This window comes from Helianthus annuus, chromosome 8, assembly GCF_002127325.2.
Source record: "Helianthus annuus cultivar XRQ/B chromosome 8, HanXRQr2.0-SUNRISE, whole genome shotgun sequence".
NCBI classification, from domain to species: Eukaryota; Viridiplantae; Streptophyta; class Magnoliopsida; order Asterales; family Asteraceae; genus Helianthus; species Helianthus annuus.
The window spans coordinates 35,282,383-35,305,554 of record NC_035440.2 but is presented as its reverse complement, the minus strand read 5'-3'; the positions used below and the strand labels follow the sequence as shown (position 1 = coordinate 35,305,554).

Below are 23,172 nucleotides of genomic sequence, written 5' to 3'. Positions count from 1 at the left end.
GCCTTTGCAACTTATTCGTTAATGTGATTTTTTGTAGAATATTTTTGGCATTGGGTTAGTTTTAGTCAAACAATGGTTTGATTACGTTCTATGTAATATCAATCAATCGTACCCAGTAAATCCCACAAATAGCAAAACAATTAGAGAGGCTGCTTCCCGAGAGACCCTCGACACCAATTACGTTCTATGTAATGGATATAGCTAAAACCGATAAAACAACTTACCGGTTACTTTGTGATAATGATTTCTTGTATGTGGATTGTTAGTTGGTTATGACTTGCATTTGATTAACCATATACAGAAAAAACTTTTACATTAATACTTCTCTACATTTCATTTGAGTACTTCCCACTTTTGATTTCTTGACCTTAAGAACAAACCTTAATTAGTATGGATGAATCTTCACTACAAATACCCAAGAACCAACCTCAAAAGTACGCTCGAAACAATGTCCATCCACCGGTGGTTTTATACGGTTTTTAGCCCGAATCAAAGATTGTTTCAATACACGAACTACCTACTCTCTTGTATTCATGTATTCATGCATTATGATATACCATCGTCACATTCACGTGTTTCCGCCTTCGATGGGGGTGTGAAAGTTTTAGATCAATTTTATGCAATCCATAATACAATTAATTCTTGGTCTTTCACCAACTGTTGTTATACTCAGGGGCGGTTCTTAATAGAGGTGTGCGAGTTTTTCGGCCGTAGTGAATTTTCCGCATTTCGATCGAATTTTTTTATATATACTATGTTTGGCCCGGGCTTGCCCGGGCTTTTTTTAGTGCACGTGTCTTTCGGCCCTGGCACGTTCAACGGGCAAGATCAGCCACTAGTTACACTAAGTTTCTCTATAAAGTAAAGAAATCACCGAAATGCAACTTTCTCTAAAATGGTAGAGATCACTACAATATCTCTTTATAAGGCCGGTTTTGGGCCTGTGCGAGAGGTGCCAACATACAGAACCCAAAACATCTAAGGGAACAAAGTTGTTTAAAAACAAGTATTATATATAAACTTCTTGTAGTATTTAGTATACAAACTCAACTTTAGCTCAGTGAATGTGGAAATTGCCTGAGAGTTGGCAGTTCAAGGTTCGAATCCCACTGTGACTGTTTTGGCTTCTTCATATTCTTTTTTTGTTTGGGGCTTTGGGCCTCAAGGGACTAATTTCAGCTTGATCTGTGTATGTGTTGTTGTCATTTTGGCTTCTCCAGTCACACCAATTGTAACCTTTATAAGCTTATTTTTTAGTTTTAATTCTGATTTTAACATTTGATTTTGCGTCCATAAATTTGCAAGTTCTTTAATTTTTTTCTTCTCATTTAACTATTTACATAACAAACTTTACATGTTTTCTTGTTTAAATTTTTAGGTTTTTTATTTCTCATTTAACTATTTACAATATAAACTAAGAAGAACTCAATATTTAGTTCTATTAATTTTATTTGTATGAAAAGTTCGTATTTTCAAATTAATTCGGATATGTTTACACATATTACACTTCTTTTTGCTACACTACTTTTGTTTTGTTTATTTTTCTTTAACAATTATCGTAATTGTGGTTTTTTTATATACGGTTGATGAGTTTATATTTTAGGGAGAGGCCTAATTTTTTTATCTCGTACGAGGCCCAATTTTTTTTTTTTTTTTTGTCATTTTCGAGGACGGTCTGTCTCTCTAATGTTATAGAAATCACCATAATTTATGTTGTAGATATCAATAATCACCATAACTTCTATCTTATAACAATATTAAAGCGATCATCCATAACATCTCATTGGAAATGGTCATTTGTTACTTTGCTTTGTTATCTTGAGATTTTGATCTTAACATGTTTGCAAATATTCTCTCAATAACGTGTTAGCATTATGTATTTTTTTCAAGTGCCAAGATGTTAGTGAAAATATCATACGAAAATTATTTACATAGATCTGACAAGAAGAACTATCTTTTTAAATGGTTTGACTATTTCTCTATTTGACTAAACTAGCCTAAAAAATCGTCTTAAAATATTGGCTTAAAAAATGCATCTATACAGCTTCTTAGTCTCGAGTCTTAACTTTGAACAAGCCGGCTTATATCGAACACATGTTAAAAAAAACTAAGAACTTGACATGCCAATGATTTTAGATCGAAGCCCTAATTGATTCGAGTGGGGGAAGACGGGGAAGACGATCGTAGTGTTCTTCGGGTTTTTTTTTATCGAGTTTCGAGTTTTTGGGTCTGGTTGTTAGGATTTTTGGGCGGGGAAAAATACCTGTTAACCAACCCATTTAACTATCTGGTTGGTCGGGTTTAGGCACTTCATGTTTTGGTTAATTCGGGTCGGCTTTAATCGATTTTCAGGTTGACGCGACCACTTTTGTGGAAGGCTTTCCGACCACACGGAAGAGTAAAGGATGCGTACATGGCAAAAAAAAAGGGATGTTCATGGCAACTTCTTCGGCTTTATACGCTATGTAGGCATGACCAATGTGGATGAGGTGTTAAGGAATATGAATACGGTAAAGATATACGAGGCAAAGTTGTGTGTGTCTTTGGCCAAATTCGATAAGAATCATCAGAAGTTTCAGCCACAACCGGCCAATGAAACAACCTATCGGAACGCGTCAAAGGTGTATAGGAGGGTTGAACATCGGTCCCCTGACCCACCTCCTGGAGGGTTGTGTAAGACCCTTACTATTATTTAACGGTTTTCGTACAAATATCGACAATTAAATGTGTATTTACGAATACACATACATATAAAAATACGGGTTTATTAAAACTTTTACAATTTAAAACAATACAACATAATGTGATTGAATTCGTCGTTCAAAACGACAACGTAATAATGTGCGGAAGCTTGTAACTTGATCGTGTTCGGTTCTTCGTTGAGCTTGATCGCCCTCCGGTACTATAAATATACCTACAATTCATAAAACATGAATTGAATTAGTCATACGTAGTTTAAAACGTGTTTAAACGAGTTCGCGAGGCAAAATAATTAAAAAAAAAAACATTTTTCCGAAACTGAGCTCCATTGTCCCACGCGCCAGAGCCACATTGCTCCCTCGCGTGACGCGAGGGAGACCCTTTTCCAGCAAGTCCGTATCTGGGACCTGCACTTTGCCAGCTATACTAGTTTTTACGGAAACGACCATAACTTATTCGTTATTGATCCGTTTTACGCGATTCTTTTCTTATGCGATCGTAATTTGATTCTCCATCACATTGGATTAAAATCCGAAATTTGAATGCACAAAATTCTGGATTTCAAGTTCTCGGCTTGAAACTCAAATATAACTCTTTTGACCCGTTTGAGAGAATTTTAAACAATTAGGCATAGATCTCACTCTCTCCTTTCACACGTCATTTTACTACATTAAGGTGTTCGCATATCTTCCACCGCAACTATCTTTGCGGTGGATTAAAAAAAATGTAAATTGTCTATTCCGAATTTACCCCTTCCAGATTGTCGATTTACGACGAAGACCATTTGTGATATTTGACCCAAAAGGAATTTATACCTACTCTTTTGCACCTACTAAAGCTTAACTTTATTATAACACTAATTCTCTAACGATTCAAAAAGGACCGTTTGCCCGATTTAACGTTCATGGGCATTTTGGTCAATTTTAGCCTCTTTTTTTTTTACGATGAAGGACTTTTGTCAACCTATTTGACCAAAATTTCACTTTTTGCCATAATCATACTTATACGTACTTGGGTCGGGTCATAGTATTGACCCGTTTAAATACCTTTTGCTTTTAAATTTTCTAGTTAAAAGCATTACAAACCATTTGTTATTTCCTGCGATCACAAAACTCAACAAGCGGTCATCAGTTATTATTGCCAAATGGTATTAACACACCATTTGACCCGTTTAGTCGAAATGACCATTTATCTACATATGATGGTATTTTAATACCATCTCGCCCCTTAAATCTATTCCGGTTTACACCATGATTTCTTATTACTTAAAGGATATTCCGACTTTTTGTCTTGCCCGTCTTTCTTTCCAACTAGCTCCGGACATTCCAACTAACTCCGGACATTCCGACTTACCTTTGGGGCTTCACCTTTTGTGTCTTGCCCGTCTTTCTTTCCAACTAGCTCCGGACATTCCGACTTTTTGTGACCCGGTCGATAGCAATTGTAGCAAACCGTCACTTTTTCCGGGCATGATGTAGCCATATGTCCCGTCTTCCGACATATGGGGCAAGGTTTATCCTTAAAGCGACACTCGCCCTTATGACCTTTTCCGCAAATCTTGCAACTTGACGACCCGCCTTTTACATCCGATTTCTTCCCCGTTTCATTCGTTCGCGCCTTCTTGGTAGGGCTTGGATTAGCAATATATGCCCTTCTTTCGCCCCGTTCAACCTGCTTTTTCAATTCAATCTCCCGTTCCCGAGCAACGTTTATGATCTCGGTAAGGGTCTCGTATTTTGAAGGAGTCATAAACTCCCTATACTCGGCGCTCAACATGTTATAGTAATAACTAGTGGTTAAACCCGCGCTCCGCAGCGGGGCGGCCTGATTTTTAACACATTTTAACGTAGACACAATGGTAGAAATAACGTTAATAGCAGGAATCCAGTCGTATTGGTTCGGTTCATTACACTATCTATATGATACCGACACTAGATATAGCAACTGAAAGAGAAAACCTAAAAAATAAGGTCATGATATAATCAAAATAAAAACGATACATGTTTTACATCGGTTGATACCGGTCTGATTCATTATGTTACCTACACAATACAGACAATCAATATAATTTACAAACACAACTTACTTAAAATACTAGTGTGTGACTAAATCTTAAAAAAACAACAAAAAACAAAACCTAAAATGAAAATAAAAGACCAAAAGAAGACAAAGAGACACTGTAGCAAATATGCAATGTAATTTGATATATATAATAATATATCTTATGTTCTTCATTTGTCACTAATTCATCGCAAAACTTCATCTTATCCATAAACATTCCCATGATCTTGTCTATGGACTCGCCCTTGTGCCTAAGTTGCATGAACTCTTCCTTGATTCGATTAATGACCCCCTAACAGAAGAAAAATGGAGACGTGGCTTATACAATACCATAAAACACTAACTATGCATGTACAACAACCATAAGCCTAAGAGTGTTGTAAATTAGAGTATATATAAATGTCAATTTACATCCCTGAGGTTTACACCAAAACGCAGAAGAAAAAAACGCAATAATCAAGTTCCTGTGGTTGTCGATTGCATTCAATAACGTACCTCCTTATATTTTCCAATTATTATCCATTTATTTAATTAATAACTTAAAGTGCAAAATGGTAAATTCACCCACAAGTGAAACCGCCCTTCCATATTAATCCCCAAGCTTCTTTGAGAAGCTCATTTTCAATCCCCCACCCTTTTTCCACACTTGTTACCTCACCGGAGAAGAAATTCCGTCCAAGAACAGATGCGATTCCGACAACGATGAGGCAATACTCGATGATGTTGTTTGCCCACCACGTGACTGGTATGACATATGTCTTAATTTTGAATTTAATCTATGATTTCGATATGCGTGACCGTCATATAATCCGAAATGTGGGTTGGTTTTCTTCGAATTCCAGTCGGAATTCGAGTGCAGGTCACTCGACGACTCATTAGGATCCAATACCGGGTCCTTTTGAGGGGTGGAAGAGGGTTAAGGATTGAGCTCTGTTTTAGCCGCCGACCATGACTCCGGTGGTGGTTGGTTGGCTGTACATATTATATATGTAACTATTAGGATAACTATAAGGGTTAATTTTGGACTGATCCTGATCATTTTTGGGTTTTTGGTGTTTATGATCAGGGTTTACCCTTCTTTTGTATGACTATTAACTTAAACTTAAACTGTTATGATCATTGTGCTATAATGGATATCTGTCTTAGTTGTTGTGCATTAGGTTATGTTATTGTTGTTGGTGTTTGAACAGATTAGCATTAGGTTCAGTTTCAGTTGTTGTTTGAACAAATTATAAGTTGTGCATTAGTTTCCGGTTAATATATTATAGGTTGTGCATAAGTTTCAGTTTTAGTTGGATTCACTTGCATTCAGTTTCACCTTCAGGTTCATTTTGAGTTCTACTTGTTGCATTCACTTGCATTCAGTTCATATTAAGTTGAACATGTATCATCAGCTTGCTGCAATCAGATTGTTGCATTCACTTGTTGCATTTAGATTGTAAGTTCAGATTGTTGCATTCACTTGCATTCAGATTGTTCATGTTGTTGCTGTAGTCCGTTCACTTAGGGTCAATTCAAATTGTTCATGTTGTTGCTGCAGTCATGTTGTTCATGTTGTTGCTGTAGTCAGTTCAGATTGTTCATGTTGTTGCTGTTGTTCTTGCACACATTTGTTGTTCATGTTGTTACTGCAGTTAGTTCAATATGAACAGGTATTGAAGTGGTTGATTTGTTGTTGTTGTGATTGCTGATCAATTACTTGATTGGGGTGATTGGTAATTAGATTTGGAAACCTTTTGAATATGGAGGGAACTTAACAAATTTTACAGGAGGGACCGAAATGGTCATGAAAGTTTTGAGGGTAATTTAGTCTTTTCACAATATTTAAACCGGAAAAGTATAAGGAGGGACGTTATTGAACGCAATCGACAACCACATGGACTTGATTGTTGCGTTTTTTCAAATGAGGGTTGTTCCTGCGTTTTAGTGTAAACCTCATAGACGTAAATTGACATTTACTCTAAAATATATATACTAATACTCAAATTAGTTTCTAAGTTTGAAGCGTTCCAGTTAGACCACTTGCTTCTGCTATTAAATTTGCCCTCTCAAACTTTTAACTAAGTTCATGTGGAGTTTGGACACACATTGACGATATAACTAAGTTCATGTGGAGTTTGAACACACATCGACGATATAAGTGATTTAGTATTTTGTGATATTTTCATGTATTAATAATATATAAAAGTACTTAGAAAAGTAGGCAAAAGATCAAATACAAATAATCTTAACATACTAAACATACAAATTGAAGGAAAACCCAAAAAGACAAGGTGGCATTTTTGTAATTACCACCAACTATCAAAGTTACAACCAAAAATACCTAAAAAAACATAAATTTTTTTTAACATTTTTTATTGAAAAATCGCTACATTTCGTTAGCAAAAAAAAAAAAAAAAAAATTGGCTGCTACTAAAAGTAGCGATTTTTTAATAAAAAATGTTAAAAAAATAAAATAAAATAATTTGTGTGTTTTTTTTATTTTTTTAGATTTTTTTAGGTTTTTTGGGGGGTTTAGTTTTTAGCATTTTAGCTTGGGTGGGGGGGGGGGTTAGGTTTTTTTTAGGTTTTGGGGGTGGGGGTGGGGGTGGGGGGGGAGGTTAGGTTTTTTTAGGTTTTTGGGGGGTGGGGGGTAGGTTTTTTTTAAGTTTTTTGGGGGTGGGGGGGGGGGGTGGGGGGTTTAGGTTTTTTTTTGGGGGTGGGGGGAGTGGTTAGGTTTTTTTAGGTATATTTGTAGAGTAAATTTGATAGTTATTGATAATTACAAAAATGCCACCTTGTCTTTTTGAGTTTTCCTTCAATTTGTATGTTTAGTATGTTAAGATTATTTGTACAAGAACTTTACCCTAGAAAAGTATATTGTTACAAATCTACATTAATCAAACGATATAAAATTTAACATGGGTTATATCATATTAACACGTTATGTAATACTAGTAGGGTGCCCGCGCGATGCGGCGGAGGCGACACTTTGCATTGCGCCACTCATTTCTGGTAATTTTCTTATTCGTATAATTTTTATTATTGTGGTGGATATATGTCATAAGTTGTATATATAACACTTTTAAACCAACAAATTCTTAATAACCTGTAGTTTGTTTCAACTAACTAATCTTATCTATATGAGTTTAATTTTAACTAAGAATCCCTGACAATCTGGTTATAACTTATAATTCATAAAAAAAATGTATCTAGTCAACATATAAGAGTTTTTTTGAAACTGGCTAATATAATCTATAAGAACATAGTTAACTTATAATCCCTAAAACCTTGCAACAAAATTTAGTATTTATATAGTAAAGATCATAAATTATTATTCATTTTACTTGTTACAAACTTAAAAAAAAAAGTCTTTTCTTTTAAGAAATAAAGTTTTGTTTTTTTTTATATAAAAACTAATGAAAATGAGCTGTATATATAGCACTTTTAAACCAACGAATTCTTAATAGCCTGTCGTTTGTTTCAACTAACTAATCTTATCTATATGAGTTTAATATTAACTAACAATCCCTAAAAAATGTAAACGCAATATGGTTATAACTTAGAATCCATAAAAATGTATCTAGTCAACATATAAGAGTTGTTTTGAAACTGACTAATATAATATATAAGAACATAGTTAACTTATAATCCCTAAAACCTTCCAACAAAATTTAGTATTTATATAGTTTTGTTTTTAAAAAAAGTCTTTTCTTTTAAGAAATAAAGTTTTGTTTTTTTTTTATAAAAATTAATAATCAAAAGACAAAAAATAAAAGATAAGTTATAATTGCAAAGTATGTTTATTTTATTGGTTAAGTTATAAAGTATAATCTTTTCTTTAAAGTTCATTACTTTTTTTAAATATCCATATAGTATCCATCCAATAAACTTTGAGTATAAAATTTTCATTGACTTGTAAGTATGTTCTAGACATTTAACTTAAATTCTTAAATTTCGTTTTTTTACAGATATAAAAAAATTTATATTCTTATAAAATTTCAGAACCGTTTTTATAAAAAATAGGATGTTAAGAGTTTATATCTTTATTAATATGGTCAATAGTGCATTATATTAACACCAAAATTAAAATTAAAATATAAAATAAACTTTATTAGACTGCATTAAATCTTAAAACACTGAAAATGACAACTGAAAATGAAAACAAAACAACTGAAAATGAAATTGTCTAGATCAAACATAACTGAAAATGAAAAAAAAAAAAAACACTTGAAAGATTTCATATTATGCTGAATGAAATCTGTTCCGCTTCTGAATTGACACTTGAGGAAATTTTAATTCGGTTTTCTTCTTTATGCTTGAATCGGTTGTGTCTTCTAGTTCCTCTTCTTGGTCATCTTCCTCAGAATCATCTAAACTGATAACCTCACTCCATTTCCATTCAGAGAGTCTCTTGGATCTCTTCCTTTGAGACTCATACTTCCGATCCTTAAAAAGGACAAAAATTGAATACAAAAGTTAAAAAAAATCAAATAAACTTTAAAATTACCTCTTCACTAAATTCCCGCTGAAGATTAGACTTATAAGGACTAAACATTGCACCATGAGAAATTATTTCGATACTTTTATCACCATGATCCTGCAATAAAACACACATGTAGTATAGATAACGAACATGTTAATATGAAAGATATATGCAAAAATAATAGTTAAAAACCAGCAAAATCAATACCTTAGAAGCGTGTTCCTCATGCAACTGATTCTGATCCAGATAAGTTAAACATTCACATAAACGTAAATAAAAGAAAACAATTATTCACAGCTGCGATATAAAAAAACTAACCTTAGAATTTTCAATCTTGCATGCTTGGTTTTTCACAACATTTGAATTCAGAACTGGATCCATTTCTAAACTTGTTTAGCAATTGATATAGGGGAAATCTGCTATGTATTTATAGTAGTAAGCATTAGGGTTTAATTTTAGATGCCACCCCTTTATTTCGGAAGTTTGTTGTGGTTATTTTTTAGTTTTTATAAGATATATTAATAATTTAAAATGTGACACATAATATCTTCATTTATGTTAAAATAATCACTTAATATGTCAGTTTTATATTTTACATCATGTTATTTTTATTGTTCTCATAAAATTGTTCTATTTTTACGTGAGTTGGGCTAAACGCATGGGCTAGATGGGCTCAGGAGTTCAAGTTTTGGTAGCTGGGCTTAAGAGTTTCAAGGATAGTGATGGGCTGGGATTGGAGCTTGTGAACAGGATCTCATATGCACGTCGTTATGTAGCGCGCTATAGCGTAACGGGTAAAAACGGTTTTTCATTTATGTTAAAACAATCACTCAATATGTCAGGAATCATTACTTCGAATTTGTATAGTTGATTGTGTTCCACGTGTTTTTTGTACAGTGTTGAAAGGCGTATCTGCGGAACTACTGGCTAAGTTGATGCCGGAACATGCTTGGAAGCAATATCCCTCGCTCGGACTTTAGGTTGTAACACTGTTTTGTGTATTCTGTATTCGAATTTGTATTTTTTAATTGTGTTCCATATGTTTTGTGTATTCTGTATTCGATCAGTGTCTAACATTTTTAGACATTCGATTGTGTTCCAAGCATGTTCTGTACTCAATTAATCACATTTTTAATTGAACCATGTGCTAATAACATTAGTAAGATTATTGTCAAACAGGTGGCTATTTTTATCTACATTATGTACGAAAAAGATTATTTGTTGTTATTTTCTTAAATCACTTGTACATTAAAGCATTAACTACCTGTACCTTTTAATCCGTGCATCAATATTGAACAAGACAACTACCGAAACGTCGACAAAAATGTGTAAGTCGTCATGCTATCTTTGGATATTTTTTAAACATTATAGTTTATAAGATATGTCAAGAATAAATAAAAAAAAATTATAAGTTTGTTATGGAGGGATAAATTGTAACTAATTATCTATAATTTAGATAAAACCTTAGGGATTTAAGTGTAATAAGTTTAAGGGCTAAAAAATAAATAGTGTTTAAAAGACCAAACTACCCTCATTTTAGGGGTCTTTCTATAAATAAGGGGGGAGGGGGGGAAAGTTCTTATTTTTTGGGTATTTTAAAATGCCCTTGCCTCATGCATTATAATATAGTATAGATTATATAACGACTTTCAGACTAAAAAACTTCTTATAAACGCACACTCTCACTATCTCACCAGGAAGCCGCGCGAGAATGATGATGCAATCAATCTAAACCCCTTGATCAAACACGTTACACATTACACACATACCTGATAATCTATACATACTACACACACAAACACTCTCTCTTATATATACATGTATTCATCCTTTAGGGCTCCAATTAGTCTCAAACAGTTGAACTTCTTCTAGCCCTAAACTCTGAAAATACTCACATAGCTTGTTAAATTGCAGGTGTTTGTTTATGAAATTACAATGAGGTAATGTGGAAGCAGAGATGAAGGGATTCGATCTGTATAAATCTTCAATTCTGGTAAAATCTGTTGGATTTGTGTTTCTAGTTATAGCTTTCTTTTACATAGGTAAACGCTGGTCCGGTTATAATTATGAACAAGTTATTTTCTTCAATTCTAACTCAAATGCACTTCCCAAAACCCTAACAGTCTCAATTTCCCCAAATTCCAATAAAACGGTAGATATTATTCCTCTAATTAACAATACAATTGAAGAACAAACCCTAGAAGATCACTCATTAGCTCCGGTTCCGGTTCCGCAACCGCATTCGCTTACGCGGTCGCCTCCACCGCCGCCACCGCCTCCGGCGGTGCAGCGGATGGGGCTGGTGGATGAGAATGGGGTGATGAGGAATGATTTTGAGGTAGGGGAGTTTGATCCAGATGTGTTGGAGAAGTGGAACAACGAGACGGATGCGATGAATGTTGACGATGGAGTTAGGGTTAGGGTTGGGATAGTGCGGAAGTTTGGAAAGTGTCCGGCGAGTATGAGGGAGTATATACCGTGTTTGGACAACGTGGAAGCGGTTAAGAGATTGAAATCGACGAAGAAAGGGGAAAAGTTCGAGCGACATTGCCCTGAGAAAGATAAGGAGTTGAATTGTTTGGTACCGGCGCCCAAGGGTTATAAAGCTCCAATCCCGTGGCCGAGAAGTCGCGATGAGGTGAGTTTACTGTGAATTTGAATGCGGTTTTGATGTAATCAACCGTCTTTTTATGATGTTTTTGTGTTTTGAAATGAACATAGGTGTGGTTTAGCAACGTTCCACACGCACAGTTAGCTGAATATAAGGGTGGTCAAAATTGGATCGTTGTAAATAAGGATAAATTCAGGTTTCCTGGAGGTGGCACACAGTTCATACATGGAGCCGATCAGTACATAGATCAGATTTCAAAGGTATAAGCTTGTATAATATCACTTCTAGTTTCAAAACAGTTGTTATACGAGTTTGATTTGTCTTTGTAGATGATTCCGGAGATTGCATTTGGGCATCATACTCGTGTAGTTTTAGATGTTGGATGTGGTGTTGCAAGTTTTGGTGCGTATTTAACGTCAAGAGATGTACTCACTTTATCTGTAGCTCCAAAAGATGTGCACGAGAATCAGATTCAGTTTGCACTTGAGCGTGGTGTGCCTGCAATGGTGGCTGCTTTTGCAACAAGACGGTTGCTTTATCCAAGCCAGGCTTTTGATTTGATTCATTGTTCACGATGTAGAGTTAATTGGACTCGTGATGGTAAGCTTTCATGGTCATTGACTGTTACTTTTGGTTGCTAAGAAGAACAATACAATCATATGTTACGTTGTAGATGGGATTTTGCTGCTTGAGGTCAACAGATTGCTTCGGGCAGGTGGTTATTTTGTCTGGGCAGCGCAACCAGTTTATAAGCATGAACCACTCCTAGAACAACAATGGGAAGGTAAAATTATCTTGTAGTTTTAAACTTCTATTTACCTTTTTACCGAATAATTCTAATTTTAACCTATTTGAGATATTAAAATGATGAAACATCTGTTTAGAGATGATGAACCTTACGAATCGCCTTTGTTGGAACCTTGTGAAGAAAGAGGGATACATTGCAATATGGCAGAAACCCCTCGACAACGATTGCTATTTAACCCGTGATTCCGAGACCCAACCCCCGTTATGTGATAACCAGGATAACCCAGACAATGTTTGGTAAGTTATTCTTCAAATTTCTTCATAAAAAGTAATATAAATAAACACTTACAATATCAATTTGTTGTCGTTTTAGGTATGTTGATTTGAAACCATGTATCACCCCTCTCCCTGAGGATAAATCTGGAGCAAACGTCACCACATGGCCCGCACGATTGCATGTTCCGCCTGCAAGACTCCAAACCATAACTTTTGATGCATTTATATCTAGAAATGATTTGTTTAAAGCCGAATCAAAATATTGGAAAGAAATAATCGATGGTTATGTCCGGTCTATGCATTGGAAAAAATTTAAACTCAGAAATGTGATGGACATGCGAGCTGGATTTGGAGGGTATATTCTTTTCATCCATGATTTCATTTTAAGAGTTAACCGTCATATTTTTGCCCCTATGGTTTGTCAGATTATGCCAGTCCAGGTCAAATTTCAAATTTGTACCATTTCCGTCCCCGACATTCTTGAAACATGCCAGTTCCGTCCAAAAAACTAACGACTGTTAAAACCTGTTGTTTAATGAAGGGTAAAAATGTTATTTTCCTTTTTTCTTAAAAGGGGAGGGATTTTAATAGGGTTTTAAAGAAGGGAAAATAAAAGAAAATTGGAAAGTGACGTTTTTACCCTTAATTAAACAACAAGTTTTAACAGATGTTAGTTTTTTGGACGAAACTGGCATGTTTCAAGAATGTCAGGGGCGGAAAGGGTACAAATTTGAAATTTGCCTGGACTAGCATGATTGGACAAACCACTGGGACGAAAATGGCAGATAACTCTAAATATATCTTCCATTTTTTTTATTTCTAAGACCAATATTTCTGTTCTGGCAGATTTGCAGCAGCCTTGATTGATAATCAACTAGATTGTTGGGTTATGAATGTTGTTCCTGTTAGCGGTCCAAACACCTTGCCTGTTATTTACGACCGAGGACTTCTAGGCGTTATGCATGATTGGTACAAAACTACAAATTGCTAATAACATTCAGCTTAATCATCATTGCTCATGTTATTTACTAATAACCATTTTGACCCATCTGTTATAACCATATGACCGTAGGTGTGAACCGTTTGATACGTACCCAAGAACCTATGATCTCTTGCATGCAGCGGGTCTGTTTTCAGTTGAACAAAAAAGGTATATTTTTTTTACAAAGATTAGGGGATGTTATTTATTTTTACTCTTTATGCTTTTTAGTTACCTTGCGTTCTGGTTTGATATGCATCAGATGCGGTATTTCAAGTATCATGCTTGAGATGAACAGAATATTGAGACCTGGGGGGCGTGTGTACATTCGTGATTCTGTGTCGGTGATGGATGAACTTCAAGAAATCGGGAAGGCGATTGGTTGGCGTGTAACCATAAGGGATACAGCTGAAGGGCCTCATGCAAGTTACAGAGTCATGGTATGCGATAAACGCCTCAAGTAATAAACTTAAAACACAATTCTGTGCCATTTTTATAACTAGTGAAGCAAATGATTTAATAGCAAATTTCTTGACAGTCATGTAGTATTTATTTTATTCTTCCACCTTCAGTTTTTACAGTTATACAGGCACAATGTATAAATTCTTAGTAATTACTACGCTTACAGTTTTAATGGTTGTATTAAGGGTCTTCATGAACTGTATGAGAACTATTCAAACTGAAGCAAATTGGCATGTTCAGCCGGTGTAGCGTTGATATGATTCGATCCACAGTTAATCTAACAGGCTAGGTTTAACGACTGTGTAAAAAAAGGGACAAGTTAACTTGTCTTAAAATATAACTGGTTTTAACTTGCCCGCGTTGCGACTTAAATTACCAAAAAAAAAAAAAAAATTAACGTACTTGAAGCTTTATCAATTAAAATCAAAACCTTTTCATAAACCCACCCTGTGCCTCAGCGGGCATCGAATTGTGGAAAAAAAATTGATGTGGACTATGCATACAGCTTTATCATCGACGTGTAACCCCTGATCGCTTGTGAGAACTTGAGAACCAATCTCAGCCAACCAGATTTTGACACCTTATTTTTTTTACAATGTTATGAACCAAGGGCATTTTACTCTACAATCACATCATGCTCCCTCATCCAAATTGGAAACGAGCTATGGATGATGAGTATAGTGCTTTATTGAATTATAACACTTGGGTTTTAGTACCTCGCCCACTGGATGCTCATGTCATTCGGTGTCCATTCGGGCGATAAACAAATATGTGTAATTGTTTTTGTCCGTTGCCGCCTCCATTGTCTTTATTAGTCAATAAGACATATATGATCTACTATTGTCCATTGTGATCCATTAAGGCCCAATATGGTCCATTAAGACATATATGATCTACTATTGTCCATTGTGATTCATTAAGGCTCAATATGGTCCATTAAGACATATGTAATCTACCATCGTCCATCGTGGTCCCTTAAGACCCAATATGATCTATTAATACATATATGATCTACTATTATTTATCATGATCGTCTTAAAAAATCCCAGAGTATTTTCTGCAGTTTCTACATCAAGATACGGAGCAATTTCCTTTGTTGTAACACCACTACCATTTGATGCAATGTACTCACCAATCTACAATAGTAAGATAATATTATCAGTACAATACACAAGTATGAACTTTATAGCAAGAAAAAAACATTAAAATTAACAGACCACTAAACTAGTGCTCAAATATTACCAACTTCCACCTTTTTTTCTTCAATACATTTACCGGGTTTTTAGTAATGGAAATAAATGCTTTGTTATCTACATGTATGTGAGTAGTAAGAAACTGCAAACCGTAATCTCTCATTTGTTGTTGAATCCATAGCACTTGAGAACAGCAACTCGAGGCCGCTACGTACTCTACTTCCCAAGTTGAAAGAGATACAGTCTGCTTCTTACAATGCCACGTCACAAGACGACTTTCAAAGAATTGATGGCAGCCCTTTGTTGTAGATTACACATTTTCTTACAACTTCCATATTTAAGTGCTAGGTGGTTTGTGCATTATCATCCACAACGTTGTTTTGAACGAAACTTACCAAAACGTAGATAAAATTAAGCACGTCGCAACGTTATATTCAAGGTTTTATAAGACATTGAATTTTAAAAGTTATACACAACAAACGTGAAAAACTTACGAGTGTATCGATCAAAAAATTAGAAATAATCAACATCTAGAAAAATGTAAAATTTAAATGATAAGTTTAATTAAAGTGGAAGGGGAGGTGTTATAAGTTTTTTGAGGGGCCATAAACTAACATTCAAAAGCAAGCTTCATACGCTTCTAAGTATAGCATAAATGTTTGTACAAATTTCACAGTGAACAATTAGATATACTCACAACCCATGTTTTACCAATTATTATATTATTTTTATAAGTTTTAGAGCACATCTTATCAATTTTAAAAATGAAATAATGTAAACAATGATCCTGCCCTGCTAATTTGGTTTTTCATTACCTGTGTGGATTCGCAATCCAGTAAAAACCGGTTGAATCGAACCATGAACAATACCAGTTTGTATATGAAAATCAATAAAGGTCAAGTCAAAGTAATCGTTACAAATCGTGTCCGAAATAAGTTGACCCGAGTTCAATCCCCACCGATTTCAGTTCCGTTGACATGTTTAAAAATAAAACAAAAATTCCAAAGGGTAACAGTCCCATTTCCAACACAGCTCTTTGTTTCCAAATGTAAACCGAAACCTACTCATTTCTCTCCGATCTTACCCTCCATCTCTGACCCTGTGGATTTTGAGAGGAATACCCATTGTTCGGGTTCCTCTTAGGCGTGTCATTGTTAGAAACCACCTCGTCTTGACTTTGACTTTCACTTGTACTTTGACTTCCCTGCAAAGGTCTCTGATTGACCCTCTTGTTTGAACTGTTTTGAGACGGATATCGTTGTTGCGCTTGTGTGGGACCATGTGCACCTCTATGAGTCTGTGAATGTGAACCACCGTTCCTATTTTGGTATTGATTACCGTTGTAAGTCTGCAAATGGGGCCCGGTTGGGCCCCTAAGGATCCCAGCCTGATTTGTGCGACCCTGAGGATGAAGTCGTAATTGATTCATACCCGGGCCTGCGTGTTGAGATCTAGTAACGATGCTCAATACTTCTGGCCTAACGAGAACAGTAAGCGGGTGCGTTTGGTTGGTAGATAGCTTCTGATAGCTAGTTTGAAATGCTTGTGTGATTTTATGAAGGTTTCGTTGCCCAACAGCCCTTGCACAATTCGCTGGTTGCTCGAATGGGTCCTCGATCTATTAGCAGCAAAACCAGAGTTTCATATTTCAAAATAAAAAATTTTATGATTGATAGTGTTTCCTATTTTGTGTAGCAATTTCAACCCTTTAGTAGTGAATGGGTCAAGCATGGTTATGTTTTATCTTAATAAATATGTCAAGATAAACAATATATATAGGGCAAGGCTACCTAGAAAACTCACTTGAGTTGAGAAAACCCTGCAACTCTATGTTACAAAACTTTTTTTTTAATTAGGGCATGTAACATACATAATTTTAAGCATCTCAAGCCAAGAAAATGTAAAAAGCGGCAAGTAAATATTTAAAAAAAAAAAACCTACAAAACCAAATATGTCACTGTTACATTTTTTTCAGTGTAGGGTATTTTGCCAGTGTTACATTTTTTTGCCCATAAAAAAAAGTGTTACATTTTTGGTTGTGGGTTTTTTCTTAATATTTACTCGGGGTTTTTTACATGTTTATGGCTCGAAATGCTTAAAATTATGTATATTACGTGCCCTAATTTAAAAAAAAAAAAAAAAGTTCTGTGACATAGAATTTGCATGGTTTTCTCAACTCAAGTGCTCTAGTTATCTTTAGCCTATGTATATAGTGTGTGAGGTTCAATGAGGAACACTAAAAAAGTGGGGAACCGGGATATATCTTAAAAAATTCAATTTAAAATGCTATAAATTATTTTTTTAAAAATTTTCTTCGAAGCTTTTGAACAAAAGATGTATAGAAGCTATTCACATAAAAAATCATATTTTTTAACCTTTTTTTATAGTTTTTTTTATTAAAAAGGCTTCTACATGTATTTATATGCAAAAGCTCTGAAAAAATTTAAAAAAATTTGATTTTTAATATGTTAAATGCATGGTTCCCCACTTTTTTAGTGTTCCCCATTGAACCTTCCCCTATATTTATATACACCCTATATATATAGGATAAGGATCCGTTAGGAACCACCCTTTATTGCGAGAACCAATGTGAACACAACCAAAAAAATACCTAAAAAAATTAAAACACACAAAATTAATTTTTTTAATAAAAAAACGCTACATTTCGTCACTAAAAAAAAAAAAAAAACTGAACAACAGGACCGATGCACATGTGGTGGGTGGAGGATGTTTAGGTTTTTGGGTTGTGGTGGGGTGGGGTGGGGGTGGGCGTTTAGGTTTTGGGTGGTGGTGCATGGGTTTATTTTGTTGTGTTCACATTGGTTCTCGTGGTTCTCGCAATAAGAGTGGTTCTCAAATGAACCCTACCCTATATATATATAAGGAAAACGGGTCAAATGGGTTGAAAGTCGTCCAAATGCATACAACCTTGAACCTCCTAGATTGTTTTATTAAAATCAAAATATTAGACCAATATTGTAATAATATTGTTTTCTCAACTTGCATTGACATGTTAATAATTCATAAGCAGATTTAAACAAAAAAAAAAAAAAAAAAAATACAGAAGTGCTTGCATATCAATCCTACCAGGCCCGACATGTACTAAAAAATGACCCATTCCACCCGAAGGTTTTGACCCTTCCCCAACCTACCATCTTGCCTCATCTATGATATATGCATATAAACATACACAGATACATATACGAGCACGAGAGAAAGAAGACGTACAAATAACGCGTAAGTTTTAGGTTGCCATATCATGTTAGTATCAATGTCTTCCCATTGTCCATTATATGGACTAATCCCTTGTGTCAAAGCCTTTGTATTAATGTCGCAAAACTGAAATAAAAAACAATTAAATTATCACTAGAAATCTTAACATAAACTGATATATGCACATAGAACTTACTTTCGCAAGAAATGAAATAAAGAGATCAGCCAACGAGCTTCTATTAATCACTCTCGACCTATTGGATTTAATCCTGTTAATGTTCACGCTACATATGTCTTCGATATTTTTCTCCGCAATAGCTCTTACGCCTGTTTCACAAATCATTATTGTATAGTTTTCTACATATACACACGTAATTTTCCAAACAAATATAAACATATTACCAAAAAGGTCACCAGCCATGTTTCCGGGGTAAATTTCACTAAGTGGTGGTAAAATAGCAGGTTCACAAGTCTGAAAAAAATATGGAAAAATTAGTTTAAAAAGTGGAAAGATGCTAAATTTGATGAATAAAATAAAAATCGTTTAAAAATTAAAATAACCTGAAAATGGAATATTATGAGTAAACTAAGCGAATAAGAATTGAAGGTTCCGGTTTTGGGATCGTTAATACCATGTGCCTTTGCCCATTCTTTAACCTGCACACGATCGTTCAAAATAGAATATAGAATGTTCTTTGCATCGTCACGTATAGCTAGTAAAATAAAAAGAAATAAAAAAACACGTACAATTAGAACCATGTCACGGAAACGATCATCAATCCCATTTATCCAAAACAACAACTTTGACTTCATTTGACCGCTCAAATTGTTTATAGATATGTCACACGAAATATTTCCGTTGTTGCTATTACATTTTAGGATAGGCACTCTTGCATGGGAGATATATTTTATCCCATGAAATCCACCTGTGAACCGACATTATCAATAACATTAATTAATATATAAATATATAGGTAGAGGATCCTGTACATTAATTCAGAAGTGTGAGAAGTGTATTATAACACTATATAACACCATATAAACACCGTATAGCAATATGTAACACCATATAACATCATATAACACTATGTAACACTATATAACAAATATAACACTATAGTTTGTCTGATAGCATGTCTACGATAGATGTATAGTGTTATATATTGTTATATAATGTCATATAGTGTTACATAGTGTTATATGGTGTTATATATAGTGTTATAATACACTTCTCACACTTCTGAATTAATGTACACTATCTCTACCCTATATATATATATATGCATTTTATATTTAAACACAGAGTTAGAAAACAAGACGCTTACTTAAACTTTTCAAAGCTTTTAAAACGTCTAATAATAACGTTTGCTTGAGTTTTTTCCCGGCAGTAGGAATGTACGAGCCGTTTGGTAACTCGATCGAGATATCTAAATCGCCCCATCTTGTAAAGAGGTTAGACACAAATGAACCGAACGGCTCCACTGTGGCACCTACATGCACAATCAAATTTTAAATAATTGAATAAGTTTCACACAATTTTGTTTTTGACACATGATGATGCGTACTTACCTCTAAGAATATCCACAGTTTGAACAACCGACTGAAGATCATTAATAATTTGAAATCGTTTTGCCCAATCACCCTCTGTGGGATTGACAACTTGAAGAATATCGTTGAGAGTAGCCGCTAATGAATGACTAGAATTCATCTTCAAGCCGCCAGTAACACAGAAGCTGAGAGATATGACTGAAAACATACAACTGATTTTAAGATCAACCGTATTTAATAGAGCAAACAATACTGTAACTTTCAAGTTGAAAACATGTTCGACTGTTATTTAGCCTAATAGACGAAAAAACAACATTGAGGAATGTGAACCTATTTTCAAATTATGCAAATCTTTCTTAACAGTTGTCGTAAATTTGTAATCCTCTTTATGTGTGTGAATGTAGCCTTAAGAAAAGAATAAATTCTACAAGATTTCAGAAAAGATCAACAAGATCTCAATAGTTGTTCTTATATACCACACAATATATGAATACAAATAATTAATAACCAAATAATACCACACACTACAGAATTATTCAAACATTCTGTTAAAAACAATGCACAATATTATATTCAACACCAACACAAGTCATCTTAACAAATGTCAATTCTTGCAAAGGTAGCCAAAATGTCCAACACATCTTGCAGAGTAAATGCAAACAAAATGCCAATAAATTATCCTATTTACTCAGTTAATTTCACATACACCTGAAACTAAGGGACTGTTTGGCAACTTCGTAAGTGCTGAACCAGTAAAAGGTCAAAAACCATTAAGTGCTGAACCAGTAAGAGGTCTGAACCATTAAGTGTTAAACCCGTAAGAGGTTTGAACCATTAAGAGCCAGTATAATGCTTAACCATTCAAAGGCAAATGTCTGACCAATTCAGATAAGAGGTCTTAAGCATTCAGTCGTATTCAGAGGCAAATGTCTGAACCATTCAAACATCTGCTTGCGAGTTGCGAAACAAACAGTCCAAACCATTAAGTGCTTCAAGAGGTCTGAACCATCCATCAATAAGAGCCCATTAAGAACAGAAACAAACAGCCCCTGAATCTGATTCTTAAAATCAAGCTACAAGTTAACAAAACTCAGAATAAAATAAACCACTTTCACTGCAAATTCACCTACCAGACATTCAACAAACAATGGATGTCAAATAAGAAGTTAATTCATTTCAACTTCTAACAAAAGGGGACTCTTATTCACTGTTGAATCAAATAGGGAATTAAGAGGTGAAAATAACAAAAGGGTGATCCAATTTATTGATAAATACGATGTGAGTGAAGGAGAAAAGGGTACCGGAAATCGGAATCTTAACATTATCGGAGTGGAAATTGAAACATGGTGGGAAGAAGACAAGGGTTTGGATGAAGGTAGATATGGAGTTATCTCATTGGTGGCCGGTGGTGTTGATGGGTTGCCACTGTAAATAGGATGAAACAGAATCCATTGTTGATATAATTAATGTTAGGGCTTGTAATTTCCAGGAAACTACGCAACCAAAGCAAGGCAATCATCCTACCCTTGTTCTTTATTGTTTGTTTCTCACAACTTTTATTATTCTTACTTTTCTGTTTTTTTTTTTTTTTAATTAATTCTCTATTAAAGACTAGATTATTCTGTTTGTTTGTTTTTTTTTTTTTTTTTTATATTTCCCTCTCCTAAGCCTCTTTATTACTTATTTTCCCGAACCATAAAATCAATTATATATTTCCCATTTTTTTGAGAAATTACCTAATTGCCTTCAAATAACTTCTGCGTGTATATCGTCATTTGTATAATTAACTCATCCAAACCCTACATAACGACATTTCTTCTCCCCCACCAAAGATGATATTCATCTTCTTCATCGGGTATGTTCAAAAACTCGAATCTTGTTCATCTATAGGTTGTACGAACATTTTGTTTACAACATCTATTGTGTGTTTTTTGGCGCACGGTTTATTTTCTTCATCGATTGTGCGTTTTTTCCAGCTGGTTCGATCATGTTCATCGACTGGTTCGACCGGTTCAATCCTGTTTACAACACTGGTTCGATCCTGTTTTTTTTCCGAAATTATTCTTCATCGATTTTAACCGGTTCGTTCATAATTCTTCATCGATGCTTATGTGTTTTTTGTTTCGGAAATTATTCAGTTACAATCGATTATCGACTGGTGATGTTCATCTGTTTTTTTTTCCAAAATCATTCAGTTAGAATCGTGTGTTTAACTAAGTCTCAATGTGATACTGGACTGTGTTAGTTGCATAGTTCACTGTTAATGGTGGTGTTTATGTCTGATATTGCTCAACTAGGTTGACATTAATTAGTATGTGAAATTTAAAGTCTTCTTGTATATGAATCAGGTGCTTTGTATGGAAGATGATATGGAAAATAATTCATTTACACCAACTTGAGAGAATGGGGCAGAATCACTAATATTAAATTGATGCTTAGTATGTACGAAGTTGAGAAAGAATTAACCATTTATGTGACAATGAATAATAATGTCGAGACAAGCTCGGTGCAAGAAAGGTAAATTTTGGTTTAGATACATTTTAAATATGTTTTTATAGGAAATCGGATGATGCTCGTGGTGAAGAAGATGAGGAGGATGAATCAGTGATGAGAATCACAATAAGATATGGAGTCGTTGTAGGTTTGGGGAGACATCAAAGTGTAACTATGTTACAAATAATATTTCGGAGTCATTTAATGCATGGATAGGTGAGGGGCGATATAAACCGATTCTTGAATTACTTGATTCAATTAGAGAGAAAATTATTTTATCCCATGAAATCTAGGTGTGAACTACGCAACCAAAGCAAGGCAATCATCCTACCCTTGTTCTTTATTGTTTCTCACAACTTTTATTATTCTTACTTTTCTGTTTTTTTTAATTAATTCTCTATTAAAGACTAGATTATTCTGTTTT

The 23,172-nt window shown here is 34.5% G+C and overlaps 2 protein-coding genes across 3 annotated transcripts; one reads left to right on the top strand and one right to left on the bottom strand.

Annotated features, from left to right (window-relative positions):
* Positions 1–10,877: 10,877 nt before the first annotated feature.
* LOC110872626 (probable methyltransferase PMT11) lies at positions 10,878–14,536 on the top strand. The gene is made up of 9 exons (XM_022121470.2): positions 10,878–11,864; positions 11,948–12,097; positions 12,167–12,437; positions 12,511–12,621; positions 12,722–12,881; positions 12,958–13,215; positions 13,707–13,829; positions 13,933–14,010; positions 14,102–14,536. The coding sequence occupies exons 1-9, from the start codon at positions 11,184–11,186 to the stop codon at positions 14,301–14,303; spliced, it is 2,034 nt and encodes a 677-aa protein (XP_021977162.1). The 5' UTR covers positions 10,878–11,183; the 3' UTR covers positions 14,304–14,536.
* A 1,804-nt stretch (positions 14,537–16,340) lies between these two features.
* On the bottom strand, positions 16,341–21,755 carry LOC110872625 (protein HESO1). 2 transcript variants are annotated; one of them, XM_022121469.2, is made up of 9 exons: positions 21,557–21,755; positions 20,277–20,453; positions 20,033–20,197; positions 19,455–19,633; positions 19,269–19,364; positions 19,110–19,179; positions 18,904–19,034; positions 18,723–18,833; positions 16,341–17,112 (listed from the first exon to the last, which is right to left on the bottom strand). In XM_022121469.2, exons 2-9 carry the CDS (start codon positions 20,413–20,415, stop codon positions 16,555–16,557), a joined length of 1,449 nt encoding a protein of 482 aa, XP_021977161.1. In that variant the 5' UTR covers positions 20,416–20,453; positions 21,557–21,755; the 3' UTR covers positions 16,341–16,554. The 2 variants fall into 2 exon arrangements, with proteins under 2 accessions (XP_021977161.1, XP_035832528.1); XM_035976635.1 differs by lacking the exon at positions 21,557–21,755 and adding an exon at positions 21,386–21,499.
* Positions 21,756–23,172: the final 1,417 nt, after the last annotated feature.